The sequence below is a fragment of the Fringilla coelebs genome (genome assembly GCF_963513975.1).
Source record: "Fringilla coelebs genome assembly, chromosome: 8".
In the NCBI taxonomy this organism is placed as follows: Eukaryota; Metazoa; Chordata; class Aves; order Passeriformes; family Fringillidae; genus Fringilla; species Fringilla coelebs.
The window spans coordinates 29,251,939-29,266,699 of NC_140066.1; the positions used below are offsets into that span (position 1 = coordinate 29,251,939).

General features: G+C 41.8%; 1 protein-coding gene across 11 annotated transcripts in view; it reads right to left on the reverse strand.

Moving 5' to 3' along the window:
- The window catches only part of ABLIM1 (actin binding LIM protein 1), a 192,337-nt gene that overhangs the window by 37,272 nt on the left and 140,304 nt on the right, over window positions 1-14,761 (reverse strand). For 8 of the 11 annotated variants that reach the window (XR_014616344.1, XR_014616345.1, XR_014616349.1 and 5 more), the window contains exons 7-10: window positions 14,523-14,610; window positions 9,938-9,996; window positions 7,558-7,620; window positions 962-1,039 (exon numbers count right to left, since the gene is read on the reverse strand). Coding sequence is in view for 1 of the 11 variants with exons in the window: in XM_084210467.1 (XP_084066593.1) it covers window positions 962-1,039; window positions 7,558-7,620; window positions 9,938-9,996; window positions 14,523-14,610 (288 nt within the window). In the remaining 10 variants the exon portion in view is untranslated. The remainder of the gene's footprint in view (window positions 1-961; window positions 1,040-7,557; window positions 7,621-9,937; window positions 9,997-14,522; window positions 14,611-14,761) is intronic. The other 3 variants (XR_014616346.1, XR_014616347.1, XR_014616348.1) reach the window with 1 other exon arrangement.

Consider the following 14,761-nt stretch of genomic DNA (forward strand, 5'->3'; position numbering starts at 1 on the left):
CTTTTAATTACCAGATATTAAAAAATACCTTAAACCATTTTAATACTTAAAATATTTAGGTATCTCAATATATGTTATTTCTGTGGTATTTTTACCAGTTTGTTAATGAGGTGCAAATACATCTGGATACTCTTAATCCAATATAAATTATTACAGATATTTTTGTAGACCTTGATCTAGGCTGCCATGTTGCTCCACAGACAGTGATTTTGAGCAACCATTTATTTTCATAAGCTACAGTTTTTTTAAGTTGATATTACCCACAAAATGGCAGTTCTCCAGGACATACTTTGTCTTTTGATATGTGCAGTGTCAACACTTTTCATATATCAGCTTATTTTTGTGGTTGTTGAAATGCACAGAACTAGAGTTTAACTCAGGACGTGAGATTCGTAATTTTGGACATTTTTTCTGCATTATTATAAATTTAACTGCCTAATTTCTGGGGTTCACTCTACATTTTCATCTTTATAATCTCAAGGTTATTGATAAAATCAGTGATTTAGCATTGTGCTTAATAACATTTTTTTTCCCTAAATTAAAACCACCTTTCCTTTCACAACTGAGAAAACTGATTTCTGACCTGGAAGGTGTTGGATCAGATTGGTTTCTTTCAGTGTAGCTGACTCTGCTCCCCACATTCCCCAAGAGCAGAGAGCAGACCTCTCAAAAATTGTGTATCAAAGCGCACAGATCTCTTCACAAAACCCTTAACAAAGCCAAATGACCCCTCTGCCCACCAAGTGACATCCAAAGATTTACTGTACCTTTCCAAGAGAAATGTGACCTGGAAAATGCCTACCCTGCTCTTGAAATCCTGTAGCTATAAAGGCTACATGGCGAAGGTTTTAACAATTTAAGCACTAAAATAAAACATCAGTATAAAAGTGATTTATTTCAGCATGAGTAGCTCATGTGCAAGCAAAGGCTCAGCAGCTTATTCATCAGCAGGAATACTTACATAGATAGTGTGGCCTGGAGAGCCAGGTATACTGGAACCTGGTCTGGAATAAATGCTTTCTGATGATGTTCTTGTAGGCTGAAAAACAAAAGGGAACTTTTGAGAGCAATCTGAAGCCATTCATGTTGGCAACTTTAAGTGAAGAAATCTGCACATATCTCGAAAATAACTGAATTTAAGAAAAATGTCAACACAAATGCAAGCATTCTGGCAAATTCCACAATCTTGTGAGGCAAGTGGGGTTTGGTTTTTTATTTTTTTGGTAGGGGAAGGAGTGGTGTAAGAGGGGAAGAGGTTTTCTAAATAATACAGTGTAAAAGACTAGACTAACAACAATAATGAACAAAATCAAACAACACCTGCAGAGACACTGCAGGAGCCATACAAAGAACCATCCAGGACAGTCCTGCTGGTCATTTTAGCAACAGGTTAGTGCACAAACCACTGTAGGGATCAGCAGTCCAGCAGACAAAACTGTTGTGAGGGGCACAGCACACATGTAATGTCTTTCCAGCTGCTCAATCCCTGGATTTCCATTAGGAATGACATCATCAGAACTGAATTCAGCCTTCCTAAGTAAAAGGACCTGAAGTCCTTTGCTTGGAGCTGTTCCCTACATCTGCAGCACAACCAAGATGCAGCAGGGAAGTTAAATGTTGGTTGCAGTGTCATGATTCCCCATACTGCAAAAATCGTGTTTAATGACAATGTCCTGCAAGCTGGAACTCATGAGAACACTCTCATCCCTACAGAGCCAGTGCTGCCACATTTAGTAGATTTTCCAACACTTTTTCAGGACTAAACAGTCACTGATGCCCTGGGGGAAGTTCTGTGAGAGGAGAGAAAACAACTGATGACCTTTGGGGATCCTGAAAACCTGATGCATTTGCAAAGTATTCTATGTGATCAAAATTCATCCTGGTTATTGTGATGATTTCTCCTAAACTTGGCACACAGCACATACACAAAGGTAGTCAAGTCAACAGCATCTCAACTGAAACTGAGAAACCATCAACAATTTTTGCTCCCTAACTGACTGCAAAGAACCAAATCCCATCACAAAACTTTGTGTCAGCACAAGACTGATGACACCAGTGCAGTGGGATACCTTAAAGTCACTTAAAATTAAATCCTGGAAAACAGTCCTTATCTCACCAACTTGTGACATTAGGCCCCCTGGACTAAGGGACCTTCAGGCACACCTGAAGAGAAATAAGGCTTGACAGCCTGGCTCATTCTTTCCTAGGAAATATTGGATGAACACGAAAAGGCTACTGGACCTACCTTACCTCTCAGCATACATTTCCTGAAGGAACCTTCAACTGACCCCAGAGACTTTCTACTTTTAATTTCAAAGCCAGAGAAGCTATTGGAACCATCTGTATATCAAATGCTGAAGACTAGTCATGGATTATACAGCAGGCTTTCTCTGACTTCACTTCTGAAAATTAAGTCACCACATTCAGGGAAGGTTACAGAAACAAAAGGCTTTGAATATGTTCCACCAAAAAACGTAAGATTCAGATCAAACAGAGAGCAGATGTAGCTGTGGACTGACAAAGTCCTCTCCAGAGCATGTTTGAGATCACTTTCTCAGCTGAACCTTCACATGTTTCTTTTTTCTCTCTGAGGCTGCAAATTCCTACATCTCAAAAGGGAACAGAATTTTCTCATCTGCCCTTAAGCTCCTCCCAAACCAATAAACCCAACAACAAGCACTTGTTTCATGGAAATGTTACAAGAATTGAGCTGGAAAATCTGGCTGCTGTTGAGAAACACTTTATTCCCCCTTCCATTCTTCCATTTCACTCTGTTTGAGTGGAACACATGTAACATGTTGCTGCAGTTACTATGGAAAACAATTGTTTTCATTACAACATAGGGAACAGTATTAAGTACTTGAGGTACTTTTAGGGGTGTCTCTGTTACCTTTGGCTTTTGGCAGACATACTTTGAGAGTTTTGTCTGCTCAATTTTCCCTGTTGTAGGAAAACAAGTGTTAGAGGCAGTTATGGCTTATTCCCATTTGGCAGGCCCTTTGGATCTTTTATAATTGCCTCAAAACCAAGAAATTCTCAGTCCTCACTCCAGCTGCTTTGTTCCATCTCTTACTGTCACTGCTAAAAACCTTTTTGTTTAAGGAAAATTCACTTGCATTTATCACTTCAGTGAATTTACTAAATAAAGTTAGACACCTTAAATAGATCCAGCCATATCCTGATAATAAATTTCTTAGGTGCTCTTAACCCTGGAGTACAAGAGGAATTGTCAGATGGACTGGCAAGTTGTAGCACCTGTTCTTCATTTCCTCACTGTGTTTCTGTTCCAAGTTCCTCTTCACCATCTCATTAACAAGGCCATGAGCCAGGAGTGACACCCTTTAAACCAGTTTTCTACTTTCTGTGTACATCCATTTTGCCTTCTGCCTACTGCAAAGCTCCCCCCTGCCTGGTCAGGACACCCTGCTGCCAGCCACAGCCTGAGCACACTCTGCTCCTTTCCTGAGCAGCTGAATCCAAGCAGACCTGCAGCTCTGAGCTCCTCCAGCAGCTCCCAGACCTGCTCCTTGCTTATTTCTAAACATGCCCTTGAAGACAGTGCATAAAAAAGGGCTCGTACATCTACTCTCACCCCTCCTGCCTCACTCTGCCCTATTTCTTATCTTGAGTTGCACAGGCTGTTTCCATCACAGATGGCTCCTTCCTACCCTGCTTCTTCCCATATGGTCTGGAATCCTTCACAGCTTTGCACTTTCCCCTAAAGACAATTGCACTGCACTTAAAAACAATTATGCTGCTTGCTTTAACAAACACACACCAAAGATTCCTTGATAGAAGCTGTTCCTCTGGCACACTTTTAGTTGCTATGGTTGGCTCCTCTCCTAAGAGGCCCACAAAAAGCTCCTGTTGGAAAATCTGTGACCTGGTGTGGCTTTTATCAGACTGAACGTTACACTTTCATCCCGGACCCTGTGAGACACCATTGTGACGCTGTGTCTTACACAGGTGGCAAGAGACACTCTGGAGGTCAAATTCTCTATTGATGTAACTGCACCGGGGTGTAAATTCCATCCTGGAGGGGAGCTGATCAGAGCACAGCTAAAACAGGAATAGGGCTGGCCCTGATGTAACATTTAACAATGGAGATGTGGAGATAACACGAGTACATCTCTTTCACACTTTATTCAAAGAAAGCAGGTAAAGAAAAAGGACACAATCTTTAATGTGAATGCAATAATTTAGAGGTATTTACTTCCATCACAACAGCCCTGTGACACTTGTTCTACACTCCCAGCAACAAAACAAGTTAAGCTGCCTTACTTCTTCTACAAAGAGATATGAAACATTTTTTATATGATTGTTCTTTTCCTTCTTTTATAAAGCCACCTTTGTGTAGAGAAATGTAAGGGAAATTTCTATGAAGAGCTAATCTTCTTTTTCTTTTCTGGTGATACAGGGCTTCTCCACATTTTCTGAGAGTCATCTTTTTTTTCCTTTCCTCTTCCACACAAATGGATGTAACAGTAGTAAATATATCAATATAGGATGTCTGTACCAAGTACAGAAAGTCTATGAAGTATATGAAAAAAAAAATTTTAAAAATTAAGTCAAGAAAAATTCATGCATATCGTTAAAGGAGCCAAAAGAAAAAACAGATCACAAAGCATCTAAAGAATTTGCAAGATTTCTCAGTATTTCCCACTTTATCACAGACTTCTTATTTTTATGTTTTTGTTCTTCATTCCATGCATTTACCTTCAACACAAAAGTTTTTTACCAGTTTTATTTGCAGGTTGATAGAGAGAATACCAACTGTCATGCTCATCCTCTAAGGTTCATTGTGAATTGAGTGCTCAATTATCAGATCACCCATGCAGATGCCCCAAACTGATTAACTTGATATTTCAGATTAGACTACACAGCTTAAGATGTTCATCTGCATTTACCCCTGTTTGTTATGTCATCATGCACAGTACATCATCTAAATAAATAACTTCTTAAAAAAAAAAAAAGAAAGTCCCCACTAGAGCCATTCACATCATCCAGGTGCTGCTACAATGTGGTGGCTCTGGCATTCTCAAATACAGATGTTCAGCATCATGCTCTGTAAAAACTTACAGGTGCAGGCAACCAGATCAAAACTGATCCCAAGAACATCTGGCCAAATGGATGCACTATGGTTTTACAAAGGCATCGTCACCATTTACAGTACCTGCCTTAATTTTTTGATAGAGTTCATTATGCAAGGCGGTGATAATAGCTGCAGAAGAATGAATATGTTTTCACTTAATAACATTTAACATTATAACTTAAGCAAATTCTCTAAACCTCAGAAGCTACTTTCAGTGAAGGATATTTTAAATAAATAGAAGATTAGGATGGAATTTCTTGTTCTGGGCAGACTTAGCAACGGTAAGGGATTCGACTTTCTCAGTACAACACTTTTACGCTGACTACCTGCTCTATCAATTGCAATGTTTTATAGTTGATTAGGATTTGGAACCAGGGCTCCTAAAATATGGATTTCCTATGGATTTCTGTAATTTTCAATGGCTGTACAAGACCAACCAAGTCCCTCAATGACAGCACTCGGTGCCTCTCTGCTGGTTTAACTGTACCCTTCTCCTTAAGAGTGTTTCCTTCAAATGCATGCATTCCTTATTTCTCTACACTAAATATGCATCAAGACAAAACTAGTAAACAGGTTTAGTTCAAACTCACACAGACACAGATATTAATAGGTTATGACTATTTTTCTTTCCTTTCTGGACATGAAGGCCAGAAGGGAGCAAGAATTTTCAGCACATAATCGCTGAAGATACGTTGGTACCAAACAAACTTCTACAATGCTACTCATGCAAACTTAGACTTCATCAAGAGTAAGTTAAGTGGGAAGAACAAGAAAATAAAGTGGGAAGTCCAGAGCATACTGAATTCAACACAAGCTTTCAGGGAATTCAGTGGATTTCACCCTACCATTTTCTAACTACAATTTTTATGCAGATTCAAGCCTTTGGCCCATTTTTATAGCAACAGCAGTGACAGTACCTTTGTGTCTACTCCGTGGAAAAAGACTTGAAGCCAAAATCTGCCTTGAGCTACACTTTGTAGAATCACCATGTAAATCTAAACAGCATTTAATACTGACCAAATTTATACAAGAGGATATTCATCTGGCCCTAAGTTATTTGTATCCTACACAGTCTACAAAGCAAGAAGGAGAACACACCTTCATTTTAACATGGGCTGCTCCTATTTTGCCTTGCATATTTTTCTAATACATTGAATAGGATTTGGGTTTTTAATCCCGAGGCTCCTGGATTCCAACACTGGAAACTCAGACTTATGTGCACTAAGCCAAAAGCAAAGAGGCACTATACTGGCCTAAAAGATGAGTGAAATTGTCCCACAGTTTGCTGTTCTCAGATTCCAAGATTTTATTCCATAAAGCCTAGGACTGAAGAGACACTGCTGTCCTTAGGAGCACTGATAACACATCTTTATGCTGCATTTTCTTGATACACAGATCTGTAGCTAACAGAGAGAGGGTGTTCAATATTAGTTAGGTAACTAAACCACTATGCAGAACAAAGAGTTGAGGGCTTGCATTACCCCCCCACTGAATCACAGAACTGGATTCCACTGTCCAACTCCATCCTGCAGCCTGGATCTCACACAGACACCCTGCCCTGGCTGACACTGATTGCATCTATCTGCCATGAGAGAAGTGAGGGTGCCCAAACCAACACCCAGGAAATGCAGGGGCATGGGGGCTCTGCCTGCTGCCAGCCTGCACCAGCTCTGCACCGGCGCGCTCTGACTCCATCACCAGCTGGAAACGACCTCAGTGCACCTGCACCAGCACAGCACACAGCCCCCAGCAGCCAGCACCAACAAACAAACACTGCCCCGAGGGAGAAGAAATGGAACTGGGCGGTGTTTGTCGGTGCAAAGCAAACTCAGTAAAATCTGACAGTAGACAGCTACTTCAGAATCAGGAGGACAGAGAGGACCTTGCAACTCAGATGTGACAACTCAGAGATAAATGCTCTCAGGCAGCACACAGAATATATCCAAACCTGGGGTTTTGTAAGCATTTTCTGAACTAAAGTATTCATGGGTAGTTGGTCAATATATATAAAAAAAGGAAGCGACTTAACTGATGGATTTTTTTTTTCCCCTCTAAAAACATAAGTCATTGTTCATGGAAAACTATTTCTTTTTAACCATTGCTTTAAAGTCAGATATTTTTCACCATTTTCATTTGCTTCATATTTACACTCTAATTTTTTGTTTCAGAAGGAAAACTTTCTGAAATACTGGAAGACCAATACTACAGACCCCAAAAGCTCATCTGAATCTAAAATAAAAGAAGTTAATTGTAAGCATTTCATTAAACAAAATTAAAAAAAATGTGAGAATTAACAAGCAACACTGAAACAAGTGATGCGAAATACAGCGTCAGTGCCCACGGTGGCAAGTGAGAGCAGGAAAGCTGTGTGGCAGGAGTAGTAGCAAGCACAGCAAATGACAGCAATGAGGAATCTTCTCAGTAAAGAAGATCATTATCAACACTATGAAAACACAACAGCAAACCTCTGCAGAGCGTGGCCTGCGCAGAACCAGACTCTTTGGATAAAAGAACTCAGATGAGGAATGCTGTCATGGAACACAAAAGGGAAAAATGAGTGAAAAGGAAAGCAGTTTCCCCAGTTCAGTGGTTAAGCTCTTTTTTTCAATCAAGTTTTTATCCTCTGCTTGTGTTACAGTTTCTGTTACTTACTGACCGTGGCAGAACCATAACAGCCAGACAGTTGTAAATTAACACCAAACAGTATCTATTTTTGTAACGTGCACATGGTTGCTTTGTTTTCTGCTTGTTTTGTCTTTGCAAACTTCCACAAATATCCATGGGGAAAAGATCTAAAGCAACCATTGCTTTTATGAACTCCCTCTCAGATCTTGACCAGTTCAAATGCTGATTAGTTTATATCACAATTCAGTTACTGAGAGAAAACAGGACTTGCTGAAAACTTCTGAAGTTACTTCAGTGATAAAAGGTTTTTTGTTTTGATTTGTTCTATAGGGAAAGGAAACCCAGCAAGCAAATAGGCAATGGCACTGGCTTTTTGCAGAACCACCAGAAAATCTAGGCCTGACCCTGAATGAAAAACTGAAATTCAATCAAAGTACATATCCCAATTTAGTGCTGACATGCTCAAATAGCACACAGTACTCCCAGTTTTGTTTGTTTCTGTACCTACCTGTTTGCTACTGCCTTCACTTGGGTAAACAGGATGAAGCACGTGTCAAAGTCATCAAAGTGAACTCCAGCTGATATCAGAATAAGGTTCTGACTTTGCACCACAGCAGACAATCTGTGATGTACCATAGAAGCTAAAAATAGTGCACCTCAGCCAGCTTCAGTATGGTGCATTTATCAATGCCTTGTAAGGACCTATTAAACCTCTGCACAGAAGGTCTCCTCCAGGAGCAGGGTGCTGCTGGACTGCTCTGCTGTCACACTGCTCAGATGCTCCCTCAGTTTTCCTTCTTCACCTCCACATCCTCTTCCTCACTTAGGCAACGCCTGGCAGGTGAGTGAATCCATCTACTTCCCTCACTTCAATTAAAATTAGCTGAGGGGGGAGGATACTGACAAAAAGGGAAATACTTGAAGAGGACTACAGCCATTTCCATGGGGAATGGAAACAAGCAAACTGATTTATGAGGTCAGCTGGAGAAGGCTAATAAGGGCCACAGTGTAGTCAGGAGTGCTTTGATAAAACTCCTGGGTCCAAGTGAAAGGGAGGTATTGTACTGCAACCAAGTACTACAAGGCAAAAGCATTCTGACACTTAGGCATGGCCAAAATACTGTCTTACATTCAAACTGTTAAATGAGGAACAAAATCCAGTCTGGCATCATTTTCCATTCTCTTACAAAAAGTCAGGACAGAGCAATGTGTGAATGCTGGATGGTACCTGCACTGAGGTTTGACCATTCCAGACCACATGCCCATCTAGGGCCAGTTATGTTTTTGGCCACACTAACACGAACTCTGCTCAACAGGAATTTATCTGCACATTACCTATGACCATAAAAAATTCTCTGTGGGGGATGCTTTACAGACCAGGGTACTGGAATAATGCTAAAGGATGTGGCTTCCTGTGAATGAGACCCACGCAGAATACAACCCACAGGATGTCACAGGTATCTTCATACCAGTACCTCTTAGCTTCCTTATCTGAAAGACAATTCATTCATATGCAGTCTCTAATATTCATATCCTGGGAAATTAGCAAAATTCAAGGGACCAACTGAGACATCAAAAAGAGAAAATTGTCCAGAGGATGAATCAGTGAATAAGGGCTCAGAATTGCCTGGTTCATGCAAAAAGCCAGGCTCTAGCATTTATCAGTGCAGCATTAATGTCACTGAGGATTTGACCCAGAAAGTCTGAATATGCTGATGTAACTCCAAGGGTAACTGTGGCTCTTTTTGGCATTCAAATCAGGATCACTTTAGGTTGAGGCTTACTTGGATGGCAAAGGAAGAAGAGCTCATCTTGTCTAAATGCTGCAAATAACCACGCAGAACAGGGGAGAACTATAGAGCAATTACACAGATGTGCAAAACCACTAAAATATATGATAGCATTTGCCCTGTTCATATCTTCTCCTTAGGAGTCTCTCTCACAACAACTGAGATATGAAATGAAGTGTCTTAGATACTTGGCCACGTCTGTATGTCAGTAAATGACACTATCTTAAAGGCAGTGCACTGAGACAGGTATGTGAAGGTGGTAAGCCTAAAAATCAGAGCAATACCTCTGAAGTGCCTCCACTGTATATTCTGCCAGAGTTGTGACAGCTATGCGAAAAAAACATGGAAAAAGTCACTCTTTTAAAAACAACATTCAATTACTGTGTGTGCAAAAGGCATGGTGTGTCAGCGAGCCACGAATTCAGCTTACCCGGAGCTTCTCCTCAGTCTTAGTGGATTGCTTACAGTCGGGATGCCAGACAGTGGAACCTGAGGGAGGAGAAACACAGCTTTATTCAGGGCAAAGCAGGTGACTCCTGCTCATGGCAAGCCAGTTATTCAAGAGAATCTCATCACTGCATCAGATGCTGAATCTGTCTGAACTATGAGAGTAATTCACATTAAAGTCTAGCTCATGGGAAATACAAGGGAAACAAAAAAAGTATTCAAATCCTTGGTGTACCTACAGCAGCTTTGTCCTGAGGCTGTCAAAGCACTCTGCACACATTCTTAATTAAAACTCAGGCAGCCTCAAGCAGCAACAGAGTCAGCAAGCACCAGCTGGAGGAACTGAAAGAGAGAGGATTCCTCTGGCAGGTTGGAGGGGAAAAGCAAAGGAACTGGGCCACAGTTATGTGATCTGTTCTCCCCTTATGTACTGCCCTGCACATAAAAAGGAACTTCTGATTGCAAGTCCATTGAGAAATAGGTGTCATACTCAGTCACTGTAAAGTACCACTCAGATCACATCTTCCCTCATGCAAAATGAAAAGCAAAAATTAAAGAATTCCCAGTGCAAGAGCCAGGGCTGTGTGTGACCCAGTGGCAGTGGGTGAGAGGCCAGGATGACAGGGGGTGCAAAGCTGCACACAAGAGCCTCTCCCTGGATGCCAGCACATCACAGCTGCCATTGGCACACACAGCACTTCCACCCTGAGCTCTCGTGGGTGGCACTGGTGCTTCCACACACTAAGCTGGCATATTCCAGCTTGCATCCTACTAAAAGAGTCCTCTGCTGTTTGTTTCCCAAAATATGAGATTCTTTCTTATGCTGTAAAGCAGGAATATCCTGCTGTCCTCATGGACTGAGTGATGTCAGGGGCAAGAAGCATTTCCATCCCATTTCAGTTGTCCTCTGAAACAGAGTGTAAGCTGTGGTCACTGCTGGAAAGCTGCTGAAGGCATTGCCAAGATGAAACAGAGCAGAGACTGACACTGATTTTTAACACTGATTTTTAACACTGACTGCAGCTGCAATCACATTCATCCCTCATTCCAGTCACCACAAAGCCAACCCAGAGCCCTGACTGCCTGCAGGGGGGAACATCACCTCTCCCCTCTGCCCACAGAGAAACCAAACAGAGCCAAGCCCAGGTCTCCTGCTGGTGACTATTAGCTCAAGAGCAGCCAGAGGAAACCCCACCCTCAGAGGACAGGAGAAGGATGGGTCAGGGCCCCTGGAAACTTTCTTCTAACATGGCTTGGTGCAGGAGTAAAGAGCAGCAGGGATGATTTCACTTCCCAGCAGTACAGGAGAGAACGCTGTGACTCTGGAGCAAGGGTCTGAGATGTCTGGCTGTGAGTCCAAGCTGAGGAAGAAGAAACTGTGCCTTTGGCAGAGGGAAGCCATCAGACACCAGGGAGAAGAGCACCGAGAGCTCTCCCTGTAAACAAAGAGCAGCCTCAGAGCCAGGACCCTGCAGAGCCGCAGGATCGGGAGGGAGCTGAGCCCTGGGCATGCAGGAGGAGCAGAGTGCAGGTTACAGGGCTGTAGGTTCATGTTAGAGGAGTGATCTGAGTAACACTCCTCTGAATATGACACCTATTGCTCAAGGATGAACTAAGACTCAGAAGATTTTAGTTCAAGTCTCAAATCCAGCTGTGAGCTTCTTTCCTGTGCTGGCCTGAGAAAAATTATCTGTTAGATTAATGGCAGGAGTTGATGATCTTAGGAGTCTTCCCAACCTTAACAATTCTGTGATTCTTTCCTGTTAAACTTTCCCTACCATCAATGAGAAAGCTGTCACTGCAATTTGGGCAGGATTTATCACAGACTGGCACAGTTTAGGGACAGCCTGTGAGAATGCTGAAAGTGAACAAGAAATACAGGAACCTGGATGCCATGTTCATGGTGAAACCTAGCTAAGGGTTGTAGGTTTTCTTTCACAAAATGATAAAGAGATATGAAAGATGTGACATACAAAAACCCAAATCAGACAGAGTAGGATTAAGAAGATAAATGTGCATCTTTTTTGTGATCTTGAACTCTGAGCAAATTTACATTTTGTAGACACAAATTTACATTTTGTAGACACTATTTATCCAAACTGTTTTGGAATGCTTGCAAGGGTGCAAATTCCCAAGCTGCATCACTGCTCTCTTTTACTGCTGGAAACAGTTCAGCAAATTGTGATTATTTCCATTCTTAACATATGTTTGTTTGCTTACCTGGCAAACACCAACTAGCATGCTCCTTTATTCAGCTTTAAACTTTGCACATACCATCATTATTTCAACATCAGCATCCCTCTAAATACTGGGCAATCCTAGCTCAGCAACAGCCTTGTGGGGCAGCCCATAAAATAATGTATTACTGGGAAGTCAAAGGGAAAGAGACAGTTTGTGGTGCTGCTTCTTTTTCATTTTCATGTGTTGGAGCAGCAAGACAGAGTGTTTCTGCTAGAATTATTCCAATCCTCCTTAAGATAGAAAGCCCCAAGACAGAGAGTTTGTTTGTCCATGTTCTCCTTTTGCCAGTTCCCCAACATTTCTAATACAAGTTCCTACCACAATCCTGCCAGGCTTCTCTATTATCAAAGCCATACCAAGACAGTGCTTTCATATTCTAGGGAGGGGACAATTACAAGTGAGATGGAAGCCACCTATTTTTGTGTGTTTTATCAACAACATGAGTTTTGTCCTAGCGTTATTGTTGTGGTGTTGTATTTCTGTTTCAGAGAAATGCTTGGAATGCTGTTATTCTGCACCCTAGGGGCAGTGATTTGGATGGAGCCTGGATATGCATTTCAGCTGAGAGCTTTGCTCAGAAAAGGCTTTTAGGTCCTCACACTTCCAAGCAGGCTGAATTCAGCAAGGAAAGCTTTGGCAGCACACTCAGCAATTACAGTATTTAGCCAGAAAACATCCTGTGAACAATAAAGCAATGCAACTGGAGGTGCTTCTCCCCTGAGACAGCCTGAGCACCAGAACATTGATTCATAACCATAGGAAGAGGTACACTAGGAAGAGAGCAGCAGATCCAGCTGCTGCCAGGTTTCTCTCCTCTCCCCTTTCCTACCACCTGAACTTGTCCAGGACAAATTCCAGCCTAGTTTAAGTGAAAGTGAGACCTTCTGTCTCATTTTGATCTGCAGAAATTTACAGCAAAGCCTGCTCAGTTAACCCCAAGTCCCACTCTCTGCTAGGCTGGTGCAAATGGCACCAGCTGGAGATGGCTGTTATTAATTAATGACAGCAAAGGATGACCTGATGCTCATTTTGAACTCTGCCTGTACTTTACCACACCATCATGTGAGGAAACTAAGATTTGCCAGATGCTGTAAGTGCTGCTTTCAAATGAGTTTTTCCAATTTGCCATCAGAAAGCAGCACCTCCCACCCAGCCCTCTCCCAGCCTCTCCCTGCTCCTGCCAAGCAGAGCAGCTTCACCATTCCACATCCTGCTCTGGGCACAGCTGGACTAAGATCACTGAGGTATAAGGTCAGGGAGAGATGAAACAGAGGGACTGCAAGGAAGGACAAACTACAAAATAAAACAAGTTAGCTTCAAAGGAATGCCTCAACAGTATCATCCTATTTTGGAACTCCTCCAGTAAGAACCTCTCCTCAGGATTTCAAGAAATGGCTGTGACAACACTTTCATATTTCTTTCCCTATTCTTCTACATTCCTTTCAAGTACATCAGGTTTTCTAACCTAAGTGCAATATATAAAATCCCCACATATATCTGCCTTTTTCACTTTTATTTCTGGCTTACATAAATGGGTATTATACATCCTTCTACCAACAGTCATACAGCAAGCAATAAAAATAACTCAGTAGTGAGTATCCTCTCAGAGAGTAGGTGGGATTCAGATCAAGGATACTTTTCAATGAAAGAAAAGAGCATATTCTTTTTTGGGAAAAAATAATGAAAACAACAAGCTTGGGAATAACTGGGAATGTGAGACTCTTAACAAGAAAGGGGAGGTAAAAATAAACAGACAAGAAAGAGGTGGCTATAGAAAGATATAAAAATAAAGTACATGGGAATAGAAAGAGAGATGTGTCCAGATAAAAGGGAAGTAGCAAGGGTAGCAAATATAATTAAGAACTGAGCAGAGACTGTGCATGAGGAATGAGGTCTACATGGTTCAAAGCAATTTCACTGCAGCTCCTGCAAGATTTTCCCTTGCCTTTTACAGTCTGGAGTGTAGTCCAGGATAGCACAGAAACTGATCAGCAGAAATCAGGAGAAATCCCTTCGATTTGTCTGGTATCTCATACACCATTCTGGGGCTAAACCATCCAGGAGATGTCAAATTCAGAGGCAGCCTAGTAAATTTGATTTTTTAGCAAGCACAGGCTGCCTCAGCAAGGGTGCAGAGTCCCTGCAAAGCCACAGTTATGGCAGCTAATGGACCAGAAGGGCATCAAGTGAAAAAAGATGAGAACACTACTGAGAACAGGATCACTATAGTCCTTCTTGGACATATTACATGGGGATGGTTTATAAATTTCTGTGATAGAAAAATCATCATGTCTGCTTTTCTTCTTTTGCACTGGAGACACCCTTACCTTGCAGATACATTTCTTCTCCTTCTGTGAACATTTGGTTGCATCTGCTGCATCGTGCACAGCTGGGATGATAATGCTTGTCACCTGCCTGAACAAAAACAAAAAAGGACATGAGGGACCAATGCACTGCACTGCTTTCTGAGCACTCATCATTTTCTGGCTGACCACTGCCCTTTTTCTTCTAGCTCACCTGTTTTGTCACAACCCTGCCCTCATGATGGGACAAGAGCACTGAGAAT